General features: G+C 35.4%; 1 protein-coding gene across 1 annotated transcript in view; it reads left to right on the plus strand.

Moving 5' to 3' along the window:
* Positions 1-20,083, plus strand: part of Glyp (glycogen phosphorylase) — a 53,316-nt gene that overhangs the window by 15,892 nt on the left and 17,341 nt on the right. Inside the window, exons 3-8 of the mRNA XM_083124877.1 lie at positions 3,158-3,343; positions 5,301-5,432; positions 7,462-7,573; positions 15,145-15,290; positions 17,463-17,636; positions 19,197-19,343. Of these exons, the coding sequence (XP_082981003.1) occupies positions 3,158-3,343; positions 5,301-5,432; positions 7,462-7,573; positions 15,145-15,290; positions 17,463-17,636; positions 19,197-19,343 (897 nt within the window). The remainder of the gene's footprint in view (positions 1-3,157; positions 3,344-5,300; positions 5,433-7,461; positions 7,574-15,144; positions 15,291-17,462; positions 17,637-19,196; positions 19,344-20,083) is intronic.

Raw genomic sequence — 20,083 nt, forward strand, 5'->3', positions numbered from 1 at the left:
CTTTAATTAAACCCCACAAGAAGAAATCTAGCGGGTTCAAATCTGGGAAGCAAAGTGCCCATTCAATCAGTCTCAACAAAGGTTTGGTGCTAAGTATGTAAATTGTAGGCTTACTAAGAGGCAATGCAGTTGCTGATTGCATCTCGTGAAAAAAAAAAAAAATCAGCGAGCACGTTCCACACCAGTAAATGTAGCCATTTTCAAGAACAATGCTGACAGCACTACTGGTGGGTGAGTTCGGTACTAATGGGCCATGTGAGTGAAAACTTGATGTGTTTTGCTTTGCAATGGCACCTCAACTGACTCTCTAAGAAGTTATCTGAATAAATTTCTATATGCTTTCAAAGTTGTAAAGTCCTTTTTGAATCGCCCTTTACTGCATAACACATAGGACTACAGGGTTACCAGAACGCTGTAAGGGAAATGTAGGACATGGTGTCCTAAAATGTAGGACATTAAGTGAAAATGTAGGACACAAAACATTCTCTGTAAATAATACATATTTCTATAGAACACGTTAGAAAGTAGTTGAAAAATTACACTTTTCAGTTTGAAAACATTAATTCTTAATGAATTTTTAAATGCAAAATTTCAAAACTTGCAATCATACTAATCAATCACTTCTTACTACATGATTTAAGTGGTACTTCTCAGAGAAGACTATTTTTATCAAAATTTCAGGTTTAGTCAAACTATATTTATGTTAGAGTTGACAGTCAAACTCTTTGAAATTATAGGGACCAGTACCAAACATTTTACAGGCTTTATGAAAAAATAATTTCTCTCGTGAGTCTGTTGTGCTCTCTCAACATTTGAATTATGACCTGTAATGGGAAACAAATATTCAGCAATTACCGTAATTTAAAATAGTTCCAGACGTTTCATCTTGGGTAGTTTTTAGTTCAATAACAGGATATCTACCAAAATAACACATCCAGTATTCTTGACTTTTTTTTTTACTTTTCTAGACTTTTTTCAGTTTTTCTTAATGTTTATATATTCAACCTCTACTTAGGTAAAGTTGGAAATTAGTAATTATGAAAATAAATATTTAATGAAAACCACTACCAAAGGGTCAGTTAAGATAAAAACTGAAGCTGAATTTAAGAAGAGAATTAGATCTGCTATTTCGTATTAATGCATCCTGAACTGTGTTTGGCAGACAAGCGAGGCTTTGGCATCTGGACTCACAGCCAGTATAATCTTATGTGGTGCTTATGTCGCTTGTCCCTATATGTTTGTGACTGTCCCTACATCCATCTTATCTTACCACCATTCATCCTCATCTTCGCGATTAGCCAAAGGGACAGAAAAAAGTGAAGTAAAATAAACTAAATTAACCAATCAATAGCAAAAATTCTTGACCACAAGAATAATTTATTGCCTTTTTATTGACTTCTTAACCTACTTGTTGATTTCTTTACTTTTCCTTGACTTCCATGACTTTCTTGACTAGAAGATGCCCTGAATAACTTTGTTCTCTATACCCCTTCTTTACAATCAAATTATATTGAATATGAATAAGAATGGGCAACACCTTGTTCTATCAGTATAAACCCTAAGGCAACAAATTCTGCTCAAGCATTGAACAGTGACGTTATCAGAAAGTGGTCCCAAAACTTTCTTCATTAATTGCTTCTGTTTTCCAGTTTGTTTAATAGCAGGACAAACTCTGTCCTTTTTGGGCAATGACTGAATCTAAATAAATTTAGTTTGGAAGCGCAGTCCATAGACTTGTAACTTGCATGCTTTTTTCTGTTACCTACTTTCCTAATTAATATTATGTGATGCTCAAAATGTAGGACATTTATGATATTTTTCAAATTCCTCCCAGACGCCGGACATAAGGCTAAAATGTAGGACATGTCCGGGAAAAACCGGACGTCTGGTAACCCTAATAACACAAGACCCAAAGTCCTGCTTCACCAACAATATTAGCTCAGTCTTTCAGCAAGTAGTGATGAATAATGGATGTTTTAAGCACACTCAAGGTGAATGATCTTCACTGCACATTTCTAGTGGGTAAACAGCCTCCCGTCTAAAGAATAATAAAAGTCCTTCACATGTAACTGTTACAAGAACTGCTAGCCTACTAAAGTGCCATATACATTTGGATATTCTGCACTGACACACTTTCATCAATATTATACATATTTTATTAATTTCTAGCAAATATTGAGATTTAAGCATTTTAACTGGAGAAGGAGAGTGAATTGAAAGATGTGAAATAATCAAATTACAGGATTTTTAATTACACCTACACAATTATGTAGCTATTTTCATACATTTTTTTTAAAAAATTAACTGTGTATAACTTATTAGTTGCTGCGTTTTTATTCCATTCACTTTCCCACCTTAAAATTAACTTTTGATTTAGTAAATTCCTGATGAATAATAAAGAGTAAACATGATACTACATATTCTTTGGGGGTAAAAAAACATATTTCCCTTGTTGGAAATATATTTCGAAATGTGGAGACTTGGAAAGATAATTCAGAAAAAAATGGTGTATTCTGGGGAGGAGGCAAAAGAAATTCATAGATTGTCACATACAGACTACTCACTTCAAAATAAAGCATTTAAAAACATACTTATTCAGAAGCGAAATTCCTGTTATTTTTTTAAAATTTGTTAACATAATAACCCACACTCCTTTTGAAATTGAGTGATCTTTGGATGCAGTTGTTCAGTAGCCTGTGACAGGGAGAAACCTAGGGAAACATCTGGGTAACTCATAAGCCACAACCTGATGTACAAACTTTTACTTTTGGTTCCATACTGTGGGTTATCTAGTTTTACTCCCAAACTGCTCATTTAGTTGTTATTGTGGAATCTGTTTGTATCTCAAAATACAAATATTGCATTTTAGTGCTTATGTTATCCGAGACAACTTCTAAATTATACCCTGTAATTGTCACATTCTGTGAAAAAGCATGCATAATACTTCCCTCAATATATAAAACTTTCAATAATGAATTTGGATAATTTTCTTCTCTATGTTTTCTGATAAATGAAAAAAACAAGCATTAATGAGAAATTAACTTAATTCTGAAAGTTTTATTTTAATATTAAAGTATGCACTATGAAGAAATATCAACATCGAGAAAGATCGCGAGTAGTAATTAATTGAAATTACACCATGGACTTTCTGTTTCAGTTGGGCTTGGACATAGAAGAGCTAGAAGAACTGGAGGAAGATGCTGGTCTAGGGAATGGAGGCCTAGGGAGACTTGCAGCTTGCTTCCTGGACTCCATGGCCACTCTGGGACTTGCTGCATATGGATATGGCATTCGATATGAGTACGGAATATTTGCACAGAGGATAAAACTTGGTGGAGATCAGGTGAGAGGAAGGAAGTTATATATACGCTGTGTTCACTGATTGGGAATTTCTTCATACTTTGTTTATGATCATGGAAAGAAAAATATATCCTGCGTAAGAAAATATTTTTTTGAAAGAAGATATTTGTTAGTTTCAGCAAAATTTCCTAGGGGGAGTTGATCATTTAATTTTAGGTATGAATGCTTAGACGATGAAGAGAGAGTTGAATACCACTTACTGCTATGCTAATTGATGATTTATTGTTAGCTTTAGTTGTCTTGGGCAAAGACAAATGCCTCCTCCCATCTTAATTCACAGATGTCATGGACCGGATTTCAAAATTTTCTCTGAAGTCTTAGAACTTAAATAATACATAATTGCAGGAAACCATTAATTTTTAGCAGGTTGGGAGGTCTTCAGGCATGTGCTTTTTGATGTATAAAAATATCATATTTCCCTACAAGCGTAGTTAGAAGGTAAAGAAAAAAATTGATCCAAATATATTAATTTGGTGAATCACTATGATCCAACCAAATCTATTTGTGCTTGTATGAAAGTGAGATGTCAAAATTTTACTTCCTTTGAAAGTCCTTGCTGTTCTGCTGAGGAAAATCAAACATCATTGCTCTACAACAAACATTTCTCATTTGGTGATTTTTCTGTACATGTCATTATAATAATAATAATTAGGGCTAGGATTTTTATGACCTAAAAATCACCAAAACATGCAAAATAAAATATGTTCTTATGACCTAAAATTTAAAAAAAAATATGCACTATAATTTGAAAAATATGCCCTTATAACTGGACTGTTTCAAACATCAATATCTAAATGAGATATTTTCACATATGTACTAATTTTAGTTCACTTTATGGGCCCTGAGTTGTAATGCACAATGAATACTTTCTCTAAATTCTCAAATAAAAATGAAGATTTTGCTTGTCAAAACAAAACAAAAAACTCTCGAGTAAACATGGGAGTAAGAACGAATCAATCCACTTCGAAAATGATTGTATATTTCTTGAAAATGCAAAAATATGTATGCTGAATATGACCGAAAATCCATCAAAATATGCTCTTCTCACAGAAATGGCCAAATATGCCAAAATATGCCCTTCAAAAACCCCTTAATTAAATGAGTTTCTTCACAATATGAATTTCTATATATTTAGGGAACACATCACCCTTTCCCAAAAAAATATGCTAAGTCATAAAAATCCTAGCCCTAATAATAATAATATATCTATTTAGCGGGCGAGGTTCAGCATATGCTGTTCTTCCACCTAACCCTTGTCGGAATACAATCTATAGTTGACACATTTCCTAGTAAATAGTAAATAAATAAATAAATAAATAAAAAACAAGTAAGAAAATATTAGAAAGGCTTTTAAATTCAAATCGATTTATGTACACCTTCAAAAGCTTTTGACAAACCTACAACACTTTCATTGTATTGAATGGCAAGTATGTTGTATCTCCATATGTAATATGGAAATGAAAACAAAGTACCAAGTGCTGATCTAGAGAACTGATAATGATCTGTCACTTGCTGCTGGTCTCCAAAGAGACCAATAAGTATTTAAAAGCAAATTTAAGAAATTGAACCAGCTGCTGAAAACTGAACTACAAACTATATACCTAGGTAGGTAATGTTATAGATTAATTCGTATTCTCAATAAATTAATCAAAAATACAAAACTTTTGTACTTACGTGTAGCGAGTATCTATTATTTCAAACGCCGTTTCAGGAACAAATGTTCCCTTCTTCAGGTTCTTTTTTTCGACCACCAGAAATATGACATAGCCATGTCAAATCATCTCAAACGTCAGGAAAATAGGAAACTGTACAGTTTAGGTTTAGGCAGAATTTGGAATTTTTTTCTAAAACCTTTACTATCCCTTTACTAATGTTATATATTTAAAATATATATATTATCTTCTTTAGAGTCCAGCAATTGACAACTTTTGTTGTTGCAGATTGAGGAGCCAGATGACTGGTTGAGGTTTGGCAATCCATGGGAGAAAGCCCGTCCTGAGTACATGCTCCCGGTAAACTTGTATGGAAGAGTCCAGGACACGCCTCAGGGAAAGAAATGGGTGGACACCCAGGTAGAGTTCTTTTCCATTCTCTTTTGTGTTCAAATGGAAATCTGAGTTCATCAACCATTTGGAAAAATAACATGGCTATTTAATTGTTAATCTGCACTAATATTGTCCCAAGCAAGCAGTGACATCATCAGAATTTTTGCCATCACCATCATTGGGCAATCTATTTTTTAGGAACACAGGTGGAGAGGATGGGATATTCCCCTGCCTCTTTCTTTATGGACATGTCACTGTAACCAAAGTACGGTGAATTTTTTTGTGTAATATAGTTTCCAAAGGTAAACCAGATTTTCATATGGACAAGAGTGAATCTAAGAAGCAACACAGGAACATGGGCGTCACCAGAAATTTTTGCAGGGGGGTCGGGAAATGATAAAAGTTAAGTAGCAGAAAAAATAACAATGATTATTATTATCATGGTTATAAATGTCATTATACAATAATAAATATTATAAACTTACAAAAACAGATTTTATTTTAAAAATAATAATAATTATTATTATATAAATGTGGACTCAATCCATGAAACTAGTGAATACCAGCACAACTATTTTCCTTCATTTCTTTTGCATTTTATGCAGTTAGTATCTGAAATGCATTTTGATGTTAACTTTTGCCTTTAGATGTTAGGGAGATATTTTGCTCATAAAGTTTGTTGTGTGACCTTTCACCTATAACTGTAATTATTAGAATTTTGAAAACTGTGGAACCATCTGTTCTTTTGATGAAATGGTAGAATATAACCTTATTCCTGTATTTTTCATTCAATGTTTTCGATCCAATGCATTTTTACTTTAATTATTCTGTTCGAATACTAACTAAATGAATCATAAGAGTAACAAACTTTTGGCTTTCTTGTATCTTTAATTGAACGATGTCAATTGCCAGGGGGGTCCACCGACCCATTCGACCTCCCCCCCCTCCCGATGCCTATGTACAGGAAGATATTTATTCCTCAGCTTAATTAGTAATAAGTAGATCAGCAATAAGACATGCTCTTCATTCACTTCCTACTGCCACCAGCAGTCTGTTTCTTGATATCTTAAGATAGCATTAAGAATGTTCAATAATAGTATTAATAAATATATCAAACAATTTGATATAGTATTGTGAAGAAATTATGAAAATGCAATAGGCTAAGCGTAATAACTATCCTTGGAAGATCTTATAACATTTTTTATGATAAAATGGCATTTTTATTCTTGCAGTTGCGCATTTGTTTTATTTACTGAATTAATAGAATGGCAGGAGGGGGTCAAAATGACCCCTACCTTTATCTTTAATAACTATCCTGTTTTTCTTATTTCTTCCTCGAAATTTTGTGACTTCATAATTCTTTGTCCTTTTTCAGATGGTATGTTGAAATATACAAAATATAATTTCTTTCTGTGAAATTCCATGTTATACCCCTAGAACAGCGGAAGAGGTCAATTTGACCCCTGTAAAGTTTCATTTATGCATGCTGCAATATCAGCGTTAGGTTGCAGTCCCTGTGTCGTCCTGTCTTTAGCATGTTCCCACTTGTCACAGTTTACATGTCGTCATGTAGGTAGTGTTCTTGGTGTCTGCGAACATGTTGCGCCAATTAATAGTTTCTTGTGGTGAAATGTTGGGTATTCTGGAGTGTTCAGTTGTTGGTCATTATAATTTTTATTTGTAATCAAAATGTATCATAAACCACCTAAACACTTTGATTATAATACATAAATCACAGAAAATAATATAAATTAAAAATATGTTCCCATTCTAGAATAATTAGAATTTTAAATGCATTTCTTACGAGGGGTAAAAATGACCCCTTTCCACTGTTCTAGAGGTATCAGATCCTTCACCATTCTAGTGTTAAGTGATTGACCATTGGAGTTGAATAATCATAATTTATCTTTTATTTCTGTACTAAGTATACATTGACATGAAACACAATCATTGTTAAAAGTGTATGTGATATAGAATGGTTTTACATGAATTTTTTTTTTTTCAATGTTGTCCATTGTAGCATGAGCTATCTCTCTTTCAACATATTTGATTTCAGGTAGTATTTGCTATGCCATATGACAGTCCTATACCTGGTTATGGAAATAATGTTGTAAATACTCTTCGCCTGTGGTCAGCCAAGTCTCCAGTAGAGTTTAACCTCAAGTTCTGTAAGTTCAATATTTATCTTCGAATTATCATTTTACTATAAATGTTCCTTTCTGCTTGCTTTAAGAAATTAATAAAATTACGTAAAAGAGTCTGTTGAGATATACTAATGAAGACAATTAGCAGAAACTGCACACTTGACCAGGACTTCACACCTAAGTAACTGGCACCATAAGCCACACACACCTGGGTTTGAGTCCTGATCAAGTCTGCATTATTTTTCTTACAAATGTCTACATTAATTAGCCTGTGTTCAAGGACGTATTTAGGGAGGGAGGTCCAGGGTGACCAGACCCCCCAACCCAAAATACTTACCAAGTATTAAATTAACCCTGCATTGGTTGTGTACGGTCTCTAGTTCCGGGTCTGTGGTTTTAACGTCTGTATTTATCAATGATTGTTTTGTCAGTACCCTCCCTCTGTCTAGCTGAGTTTCTAACCTTCCTCTATTGCACGACGATTTTGTTTTAAGTGTTAGAAAGATGTTCGAGCCACTTGGAAGTGTTCGTTGAAGCCCCTTGCTGTCTGAGTCCATGTGCAACTGCAGGCATACCTAGTTCCTAATCCGTGCCCAACTAACGAAGAGTATCTTTTTATAATTTTCTAGGATTTCAATTTTTATAGTTTTATAGAATCTCAGTGGTTGAAAGAAAAGATCTAATCATAATAATTGAGGATTTGGCATTTTAGACAATTAATTTAGACCATAATCTGGCACCGTGAGCGACCATTGACGCAATTTTTCTCACGTGACCCACGAAGGGTTAAATAATGAAAATATACTTGTTTAACATTTACTGTATAATTGATGGTTATAATTTCCTCTGAACTTATTGGAAGGCAAAGATTATATTGCGATCATACGACTTTGAAGGACAGTGCCAAATATTTGTGCTTGCACACTAATATTTATGATAATATGCTTAAAATATTAATCAATAACTTTACTTTTCTCCAACTGTATTTAACATCCTTTTTTCTTATTCAAGATATGTTAAATTTTTCATTTATTTGACATTAATTTATTTCCCAGGGCAGTTGTTTATAATAAATTATGCTGATCTTAACTACAGGTAAGCTAGATAATGAATATGTGCTGTTATATCTCTATTCTTATATGGCCTTTCTTACATTTTCATTTAATAATAACAATATACAGTTGAACCTGAGTTATACGTATGCCAAGGTGAAGAGAAAATAATACGTATAACTGTGAATTACTTACAAATCAGATGTGGCTACTATGTTATATCATTATTAAAATACTGTAATTGTATCTATTTTGAGAAACATGATGCACGTAATACAGGTTGTTTCTGTCATAAAGTGGTAAATTAACGAATCTAAATGTTTGATTCTTAAGTACACTAGATTTGCCACTTTATTAGTGAACATTTTAATACTGAAATACTACCGTAGACACTATTTTTTTTATAGTTTTACCACCCTATTTTTTAAAAAGGCATTTCTTTTACTAATGACTGTGTAAAGTGTAGTATATGCAATGCCTAAATCTGCAGCAATTTCTGTTTTTAGTTTTATGTGGATTAGCATCCACTTTCCGTATAAATTTTACTTTCTGGTCAAGCATGTAACTTTTCCTCTTTCTGTTGTCCATAGCAGACCAGTAGCAACTGAAAACTGTCACTTCTGCTCTGTGACATTGTAGCTTGGTTACATACAAATCAACTGTATTTTATGAAAATTAGTATGCATAACACCAAATTATGTACAAATAAGGCTTAATTAACACGTTTTTAAATTATATTTTCCCGGGACCTAGAGTAATTTATGTATAAAACAGAATTACTAAGAACTGAGTTATGTATAAAGTAGTCTGTATTAATTTATTTATATATTTTAATTAGTATTAATTTAATTTAATATAATTATACAGGGAGGTTATTTCAGTCGTTTACCGCGAGCGTGTCGGCCGCTTGGCGGCGCCTTCATGCAACAGGTCCCGGCAAATTGCATTACAGGAAGTCCGTAACAGAAACAGCTTGTTTTGTAATGTTTCCACTTTTCACAATTACAGTTACAATTACAATTGAAATAAGCACACACCTTGTCGCAAGAATGCTGGAAAAGGTGTCCTCCCAAATACAAATATTTCTGGCACCTTATTTCTGACATCTAATCTTAGATTCGACATCACTACTTTATCCTCAGTTGATAGAAAGGGAAGACAGCATCCCGGCACATAAAGCAAACCGAAAGCGTAAAATGATATTTAAAAGTAATAATAATGATGATCACTAACCTCCTGTGTTATAAGAGATGTTGAAAATGACCTCCTTCAACAGCAATACAACACGTTTCTTAGGTTCAAGAGATCCTGTCTCTCATAATTGCCTGACCACTTTTCTGCAAGAGTTCGTTTTCACGTAATTATCGTACATAAAAACTCTTTGTTAAAGACTATATTTGTTTAGCGGAATAACTAATGAATGAATAACAATTAACACTCAATAAAGCACTATCACACCAATTCAATAACACAGTATAAACAACACGTGTATTGATAAACGCAAACAGAAGTGAACATGGTAGCCGACAGTCAGTGGCGTCTCGTGGCCTCAAATTTGGCCGGGGCTTATTTTTTAAAGAATTTAAAATATAATGACAATTCACATGAAGTATAAAAAAATAGGTATTTTTTCTTCTAGACTACAAAACTGGACTTACTTTTTTGAAAGAATTTAAAATGTAATGACAAATTACATGAATTACAAAAAAATGGGTATTTATCTTCTAAACTACAAAACTGGACTTATTTTTTTAAAGAATTTAAAATATGACAATTCACATGATTACAAAAGAAACAGGTATTGTTGTGAAACATACCTTTCTACGAACGTTGACTCCTGTTCTTCTGCTCAGCAAATTTTGTTATTACTTTCTCGTTGAAGCCCTCTATGTTTGAAATGTATTCTATCTCTATTGTAAGCAAGTGCCTTGCATTTCTTAAGCAGGTTTTAATACGCTTCAATGTGCTGAAACATCGTTCAGATTCAGCTGTTGCCACTGGAGTTATTAAAACTATGTTTGTCAGTTTTACTGTTTCTGAAAAGGTATCCTCTAAATAATTTTAAATAAAAAATGAATGCACTCTACTGGTAGAGTTTATGTTTTTCAACTCTTCATTACAATAAAGAACACGAAGTTCCCTCTTTAGTTTTCCCTCTTCTATGAAGGGATAATAAATCTGGGAAGATGCCTCTGTTTAAAGATTGTTCTCTTTCATTATGTCCTCGTAGAGCAAGTTCATGTCGACCACAGAATTTTAAGCAATCGATAATTCTATTTAATATATGCCTATTTTTCCGGACAAATTCATTGTGTCTTGTAATTGACAACCTATGTCCTTCATCAATTTGTGTTCGAACATCAACCCTGCCAAACTCACTCAAACATAGCGAATGAAAGCCACCAAAACACTACAGAACAACACGCAAGATCGAACGTGATGCAACGGAAGTAGCCCCGAATCAGCACTCAAATCCATTGCACTCTCCCCTCCTCTCTCTGCTAGCATGTGACCTTCACTGTAGCGTAGGTGGGTGTAGGCCACGCCTTCCTTTGCGATGTGCCCCGGAAAGCAATAATTGACATCAATGCCGCCAGGAGCGCTGTCGTATCCATTGCAACAGACGATGAATTTACGTGGGTAAAAATCGCCTTTGAAAGACTGTGTGATAGTTATGTGTTATGGTGATTGATAATTACGTGAATACATCCATTTTTCTTTAGAACCTAAGCCCCGGAAGCCCCAAGGGACGAGACGCCACTGCCGACAGTGTTGCTAACCATTCTCCGGCAATGTCCCTAAAGACGTAGTCAAACTTTCCCTACAACTGACCAAATGTCCTTACGCCAAGTAAAGCAACTAAAAAAAAAAAAAAAAAAAACACCTCATGAGCATGCAACACAGAAGATAAAATATACACATTTACTTACCAAATCTGTCTGCTCAGTGCTTCCACAATCAATGAAGGAGCGAATTTACAATACAGGACCACTCCCCGATTTTTGTAATATTTTGCATACTCACTAATTGAGGCCTCCTAATCACGAATTTGAAGTTAAAATTTGGGGGTCACGTGTAGAAATTGCAAAAAAAGTTAAATTGAGTGGTCCGCGATCGGCAACCCTGCCATTATTTACTGAAAGATTTTGTTTTTCCAATACTTAAGAAACGAAATATTCATTCCTGATATTACTACGACCCCAAATTTTAACTATGTTTGCCTATCCTAACCTAACCTAACCTAACCTTACCGTGAATGTTTCGTGGGGCTATCCGTCAATGGTTTGTGGGGTTACCCGTGCATGGTTTTTCGACCCCAAATTTTAATTATGTTTGCCTTGCCTAACCTAACTTAACCTAACCGTACCTTAACTTAACCGTAACCGTAATGGTCAGTGTAGCTATCCGAGAATGGTTTTGCACTAATTGTGATTACGAACCGATATAAAAAAAGAAAAAATTCGTAGCAATTTAACGGCAAACGTTCATCATCGAAGACGCCATTTTCGTATCCTGCAATTTTACGATTGATGCACTGTTGCCAAACTTACTTGTAATCAAATCAATCCACATTACACATGTTCTACTACATCATGATTTTTCACTGTCACTGTCTGGCAATATACCGAAATCTATAAGTTTATTAATTATCCCACGGCCATCCTCCTGCACACTCCACCTAAAAATCTGTACAACATGAACAACATTTTTACTGTTCTCTTCCGCCATTCTTACACGATCCATGCTCTCCAAATATGAAATCAACAGTGTGGCTACGCTGTAGACAGCGTAACTAATTGCGAACGTCGTCAATTGTTCATATCAACAAATATGGCTACCATACTTGCATACTGAGAATCATTGCGAGAATTGAAAAGCTTATTTTATAACTTCTACATGTTAATGAACAATTTTTTCACCTCACCCCAACATGTTAACTTGAGATAAATCATCACGATTAATTATTTCGTGAGTATAAGACGTAGCATAGAAATTACAGAATGGTCTGGTATTGTAAATTCTTGCCTTAATGAATAATAGGGGTGTGCGGGACAAAATGTTTTGGGTCGGGATGGGGATTTTTGTATATCCCAACATTCGGGACGAAAAAATTTGCTTTTCACTTTAAGTGATTGTTTTTGCATTTCTAGAATAAAAACTTACAATTTCCGATAAGTTCCAGAAACTTACAATGTAGAAAACGTCTAGAATTAACGACTTTTTAAAGTGACCATTCGGTATTTCCTGACTGCTTGGGATCCCGAAAAGTCAGGAAGTCATTTCCCGAAGTTGGGATCGGGATGGGAAATCTTTTTCCCGATCCCGGTCCTAACTTTTCGGGATCCCGCACACCCCTAATGAATAACGTTGAGTCGTTTACTGTTGATTATGTTATTTGAAGTTATACATGCCGCTGCTGTGAAGAGATAGATGTTGGTTGGTGATGCTGTATTTCCTGCAGTCTTGAACAATTCTGGTCCCATTTTATTTCTCTTTTTTGTTGTTGTATCACTTAACATTGAAAATATTCTTTCAGTTTCTGCATTAGAATGTGGCAATGTTAGCACTATTTTCACGAGGGTGGAAATGTTTTCAAAAAAGAACTTGCCTTGAAAGTTCTTGGTAACTGATAACATGTTTCAAAATTCTGATGGAGATTTGTTGGTTAGTTCTTTTTTTCTCATCCTCGCTAAAGTATCCAGATAAACTAATCCATTAATTCCAAACCGAGAACGAAGAAAGTGCAACTGACTGGCGAGTAAGCTTTGCACCTTTGTACAATAAAATGTTGTTTTCCAAGATTGAAAAAAGTCCCTACGTTTTCCCTTATTTGGTAAAATCCATCCCTACGTGGGGCGAAATATAGTGAAAAGTCCCTATGCGTAGGGAGATGTCCCTACGGTTGGCATTGCTGGTGACAGGTGTCACATTCGTTCAGTATGAAGCGCCCTCTCGCGGCTGACAACTCACCCAGCCCCCGATAAGCTGCCGGCGCTGTCGCGACAACTGAGGATAAAGTAGCGATGTCTAATCTAAGATTAGATGTCAGAAATAAGGTGCCAGAAATATTTGTATTTGGGAGGACACCTTTTCCAGCATCCTTGCGACAAGGTACGTGCTTATTTCAATTGTAATTGTAACTGTAATTGTGAAAAGTGGAAACATTACAAAGCAAGAGGTTTCTGTTACGGACTTCCTGCAAGTCAATTTGCCGGGAACTGTTGCATGAAGGGGGCGCTCGACGGCCGACTGTCTGATGGTAAACAACAGAAATAACCTCCCTCTACTATAATTGCTTTAATTTAGACATTATTATTATTTGTGAGACACTTGGTTTGGACCCCCTGAAATATATTTCTAGATGCGTGCCTGCCTGTGTTGCTGTTTCACAACATAGAAGTCAAATTCTCCTATTGCTATGAAGATTTGCAAATATCTCCATTACTTAGTCCATACTTAAATTATTTGTAAACTTCTAATTGCCTTACAGGTTCCCACATTCTTAAACACACAAATTACTTCCAATAAGCAAGGGCTTTCTTCCAATCGCAGGCCATAATGCAAAATGCTTTTGGTTCACATTAGAGACAGAGGTTCTGATCAAATCTGCTTTTTTTCAGTTAGTAACTAACTCAGAGGCGCCAACTTAAATGGGGGAGGGGGTAAGGTTGGCATAAACAATATTTTATATATGTAAATATATATATGTCCCTCTGCATGAATTTGGGAGGAAGTGCCTTGCCCCCCTGAAGTAGATGCCTATGAAATAACTACCTCTCTCAAGCCTTCTTAAACCTGAAGGTTTATGGCAGCAGCAAGACTTCCATCTGTCCTATCCTGGGCAAGATCAATCCCATCTTTTCCATCCGCATGATATTTATCAATTCTTCAGTTTTATAATTTATTATTGTGTCACCATGTTAGGTGTAGAGCCACAATATATGCAAACTACAAACCCTTTTGTTCTTTTACCACCAATGTTTTCTCTGTCACTGTTAGGACAATGCCTTGCTTACCCTGTTGTCATAGTCTTAGTGTTTTGTTTTCCTTTTTTGTTTTCTGATATTACAATGGACCGTTTGAGAAGCCTGAATTTAATCTCTCCCTGATGTCTTTATTTCCAAATAATAAGGCCTCCCTGATGGCATAGTGGTAATGTCACCTTGTAATCAAGAGGTCCTGGTGGAAGCACACAGTGGTTCGGATCAAACTTTAAACTGTAGCTCCAGTCCCGATTATCCTTACTGCACTTAAAGTGGACTTCAAATTCAAAATCAATCAATCAGTCAATCCAAATAATGAATTTTGATGAAACATGATTCCGTACCATGCAGAGAACTTTCTTCACTATTGAGGAATTCATATACAAACATGTTTGTTCATCTAAAGACATAACAGACAAAATATAATTGAGATTTTTCTGAGAGATAGTTTATTCTAACTTTATTTTAAAATTTGATATAACATACTCATTTGAAATGAAGTTGTAGTCAGTAAGGTTAACTAAGGTTAATTTGAATTTTTTTTTTCCTCTCTCCCCAGTTAACGATGGTGACTACATCCAAGCTGTGCTTGACAGGAACGTAGCAGAAAACATCTCTCGTGTACTTTATCCTAACGATAACTTTTTTGAAGGCAAGGAGCTCAGGCTGAAGCAAGAATACTTCATGGTTGCAGCCACTTTGCAGGTTAGTCTATTGTTGCACATTATCCTACGTAGCATATTATGATATATGAAATTACTTCTGTTCTTGTGTCCTTGCATATAAATATATGGTGATTGAGCTCATTGAATGATTGACTCGCAATCTAGCCGCCGAGTGTTCCTTCCATCCATATCATCATAATTAGCCAAAAGTGGCAGAGAAGAATCTCAAAAAAATTAATACTAATGCATATACATATGAGACATCATGTAGCTAATCTCACATACATTTTCTTGTTGTGTACTGCAAATTTTATCTTGTTTAACTGATTTTCATTCAACTATGCTTTATACCAAATTTAAAGTTTTTCAAATTGTATTTGTTGTACATTTTGTAACTTATATGTAGCTTTGTATGTTAATTTCATTGTATTGAATTATTGTATTTTTAACCTAGCTGGATGTAAATAATGTGGTTTTTCCTAAATAAGCCCATGTTATTTTACCTTTGTCTTTAGATTAATTGATATAACAATGATTAATATTAACAATTGTTGTGATTCATTATTCTTCTTTCTTCAAACTATAAGAGCTAGGAATGTGCAGTGCAGAATAAATATTCTTTAGCAATTCCTCTTAACAGCTTGTGAAAAAAAGTAAATAATGATGCATTAATAGTTTGTTTTCCTTGTGAAAAGTGTTCTTCATAAAAAAGGATTATTTTGAAATGTTTTCAATTATAAGAAAACTATGAGTTTAAAATCTAAGATCTCTTAATTCCACTTTCATCTGTAGATGTACCTCCCTTTAAAATTGGTTTTAGAATTTTGTGCGATACTAGAATGAAATATCTAATCTAAGGTGTGCAAAATAAAACACTTAATGTGAACTATATTACTTTCATAATTGGGAAAAAAGAGACGCGGTAGTATATAAATACGGAGAAACTAGTACTCACTTTTATCCGCGAAGCTGTTTTTCTTCTTTTTCGATTAATATCGGTGGCCACTGCCACCATCCTTGTTGGAATATGTTGTACTGTTGCTTGGCGTGCGTCCCCTACCATCCCACCACTTCCAACTGCATAGCCAAAGCCCTTCTCCCATATGGCATCAAAGTAGCGCACAAACCCAATTCCAAAGGAGCCGATAAACTGAACAAAAACAAACGGTACTTCCTCTCCCCCCTTGACAACCCAGGTGTATACGATGCAGAGTGTGAATGCAAGGCTCATTACATCGGCAGGTCCATCAGATCTGTCAATGAAAGAATCCAACAGCACCTAGCAGATGGGAAGAAAGCCCAACCCACTACTGGTCTTGCTAAACATATCAAATACAATAGACATAAAATTCAAAAAGTTAAAGTCAAACACACTGCCCACACGCTCGTAGACACCAAAATCAAGGAAACGCACGCCATAATGCACTCCCGCACGAACTAAACATCGATAGCAGGCAAGTGCACCACACTTGGATTCCCCTACTACAGCAGTTATCGCCTGGAAATAGCGGACGACACAGCAGACGACACACCCAGATGCACAAAGCACCTAGCGGCAGCCAGAAAACTACGAACAAAAGACGCACACCAAGCAACAGTACAGCAAGTTCCAACGAGGATGGTGGCAGTGGCCACTGAAATTAATCGAAAAAGAAGAAAAAACAGCTTCGCGGATAAAAGTGAATACTAGTTTCTCTGTATTTATATTACTTTGTTATAAATGCAAGTGCCTCTATCATGTTTCATATTTTACAATTCTGTTATATTATTTACTTGTAAATGAGATAACATGTAAAAATCACATGAAAAACATTGTATGTGCAAGTGTCCAATGTTACAGAAATTCTGGTTCAGTCTTCAGGAATCTCCAGGAATTGAAACCTGAGAAAAAGGTTTCAAATGGTTTTTAAAAAGGATGGGATGGGAATGTAGGGTCACACTGGAAAAATTGTAAAAGTCAGGATGACCCAGAAGTTCGAGGCCTTTGGTGGTAAGGTCTGGGTGCTTTAGAATTGTCATTTTATTGCCATTTGATCCTTATCTTCTGAGGTTCAATTCGTGGACATCCTTGAAGGAGAATTCTGAAATGTTGGAAGGAAGAGTCTGAGATCAACCTCTTGTAACTGGTTTTTTGGGCATGTTTAATTAGCTGACACAGAGTTGGAAACAAAGGGCATATGAACTAAAGGATTTTTTTTTCTTTTTCTTTCAGGATATTATTCGCAGATTCAAGGCTTCCAAATTTGGGTGTCGTGATCCAGTCCGTACCAATTTTGATGCATTCCCAGACAAGGTGGCGATCCAGCTGAATGATACTCACCCCTCGTTAGCCATCCCTGAGCTGATGAGAATACTTGTGGATATCGAAGGGCTTCCGTGGGACACAGTAAGCTCACAGTTTCATTTTTCATGTAATTTGTTGGAAGCATGTATGTGTCACATATTCATATTTTTAATTGCCTCTATCGTAATAAATTCTTACATTATCTAGTACAGTATGGTATTGCGATTCATTTTCCGTTCTCGTTGAGATTTGTACCAGTGTACATTGGGATAGACTAGTATTGCTCAGCAAATTGTCCATGACTATTTTCATTAATTTTTCTCTTATATCCTGTGTGTTTTTAAGCAATGTATTTTTATGTATGCTGATGCAGAAGTAATCAACAGCTTGTTTTGAGTTTTCTTTTAATTTTTGAAGCTCTTATTGGGTCAAATAAAGTGTACGAACATGGTGATGGACAATTTGCATGGTAATACTCATGGATCCCACTGTACAGCCTCAACGGTGCATTCTATGTTGAAATCAAGCACTTTGAAATTAAAATTCGAACAACTTTTCCGTCATTCCATTTTTTCACTATAATAATAATAATATGCAGGTGAAGTTCCCTCACCTAACCCTACATGGTTACATGGACGTCCGCAGGATTTTTTCCAGGGAGGGACAAGGAAGGTATATATTTTCCAGGGGGGGGGGGGGGCAAACAAATCAGAATTTCTTCCAAAAGAGTGTTGTTCCCTAAAAGACATTGCTTAAATTTGAATTTATGGTGTTCATGCAATAATTAACACATATTATTTTGGCTAAATTTTTATGTGTGAAATACATAATTTTTGGTTGACTTTAATTTTCCAGGGGGGGCCATGGCCAACCCTTGTCCCCCCTTCCAGACGCAAATATCTAAACAACAATGAAAGCAAACCATACAAAGAATCCTGTGAATGCTCTAGAAGAAAATCTAAGTCTGTGTAATTTTTAAAATTTGGGAACATCATAGCTGTTCTTTAAAAGGAGACAAAATTTTGAAGAAACTTCGCTGGCATTGGCCGAAGGTTCAACCAAGATATAAGTGGTTGAATTTTGATCTTGGCACCAAAGTTCCTCGATTCAAATCGAAGCCTGGGCACTAGTATTCTTTGTGATCGTTTTCCATCCCATTGACACTCCTCCTTATTGTGATTAGCAAAATGTGGGAGAAAGGCAACAGTTAATAACAGAAACACAAAAATTCTAGCAGACAGATGGTAGAAAAATCGTAGACTAGCAACACTGTGCAGTTGTGCATCAGAGCAGATAACAAGATCACAAGTTGCTGGTTGTTAGGGGTGGCAATCATAACTGTATGATAATCATGTGTTAGTTTCGTTGTAAATGCCAACAAACATTTTTCTTTTTCGCCAGTAAGACGTTGCACCAGTCAGGCGAGAATTCGTGGATAGTGTGGCTGCTTGGACGTTTGTGCAAAAACAGCAAACTTTTCAACATGTCTCATTATTTGTAGTGCTCGTGTTAGTAATGAAACAACAAAAAACGCAAACAATAACCTTCACCCATCTGTTGAAATGTAACAAACTGTTATGTGGAAATTTTTTAACTCTTAGTATTAATGCCACTCATTGTTACATGTGCTAATTAATTGTCAAATATTTTTTCGTAATGTAGGCTTGGGACATCACAAAGAGGACCTGTGCATATACAAACCACACAGTGTTGCCAGAAGCCTTAGAAAGATGGCCGTGCAGCATGTTGGAAAGCATATTACCTCGACATATGCAGATCATCTATGACATCAATTTCTTCCACATGCAAGTATGTGATTTCTTGAGTGGAATACTTTACAATTTCTTATTAGAACTGAGTTAATGTACTTAGGTGATAAAATTTTAGGCAAGATGAGATGTTGAAATTTGCCCTTCCTTTTTAGCAGTGTAATGCATTCTGGGAATGCAATGTATGCAATGCATACCCACAACAATATAAAAACTGTTCTACTTGTTTCACAATCATGAAGTATAGAAGAAGATAGCAACAGGTGTTGACAAAAAATATGTTTTTAGCAGTGTTTACTGTTTGTTATATTGTAAACATCCAGTTAAGATCCCTCGGTAGGGTGTCTGACTGCCACGTGGGAGACCTGGGTTTGATTCTCCGAGATGGGTGATCTAAGTTTGGAATTTTTTGGGCCTTGTTCCCACATAAAGCAGCTCTGGGGATCACCTCTAAAATGGCTGATCGAGAATATGTGGTACCCTACCCCCACATCCCCTAAATGTGTCCTCATGGCACAGTGCTGTTTACCTAAAAGTCGGTTAGTTCCAGTTTCTCTCTTTGAAAGTAACTACTTAACTATATTTGAGTGCCTGCAGGCAACATGTTCCCTTTTGTCCCTTAACATGTTCTCCTTTGTCCGTTAACATGTTCTCTTATATTGAAGAACACCTGTTGCTATCTTCTTATGCTTCATGATTGTGAAACAAGTACAGAATTTTTTATGTTGTTGTTGGTATGCATTGTGCTGCTAAAAAAGAAGTCTTACCAGTAATTGCTGC

The sequence above is a fragment of the Lepisma saccharinum genome, chromosome 7 (genome assembly GCF_977018435.1).
Source record: "Lepisma saccharinum chromosome 7, izLepSacc3.1, whole genome shotgun sequence".
In the NCBI taxonomy this organism is placed as follows: Eukaryota; Metazoa; Arthropoda; class Insecta; order Zygentoma; family Lepismatidae; genus Lepisma; species Lepisma saccharinum.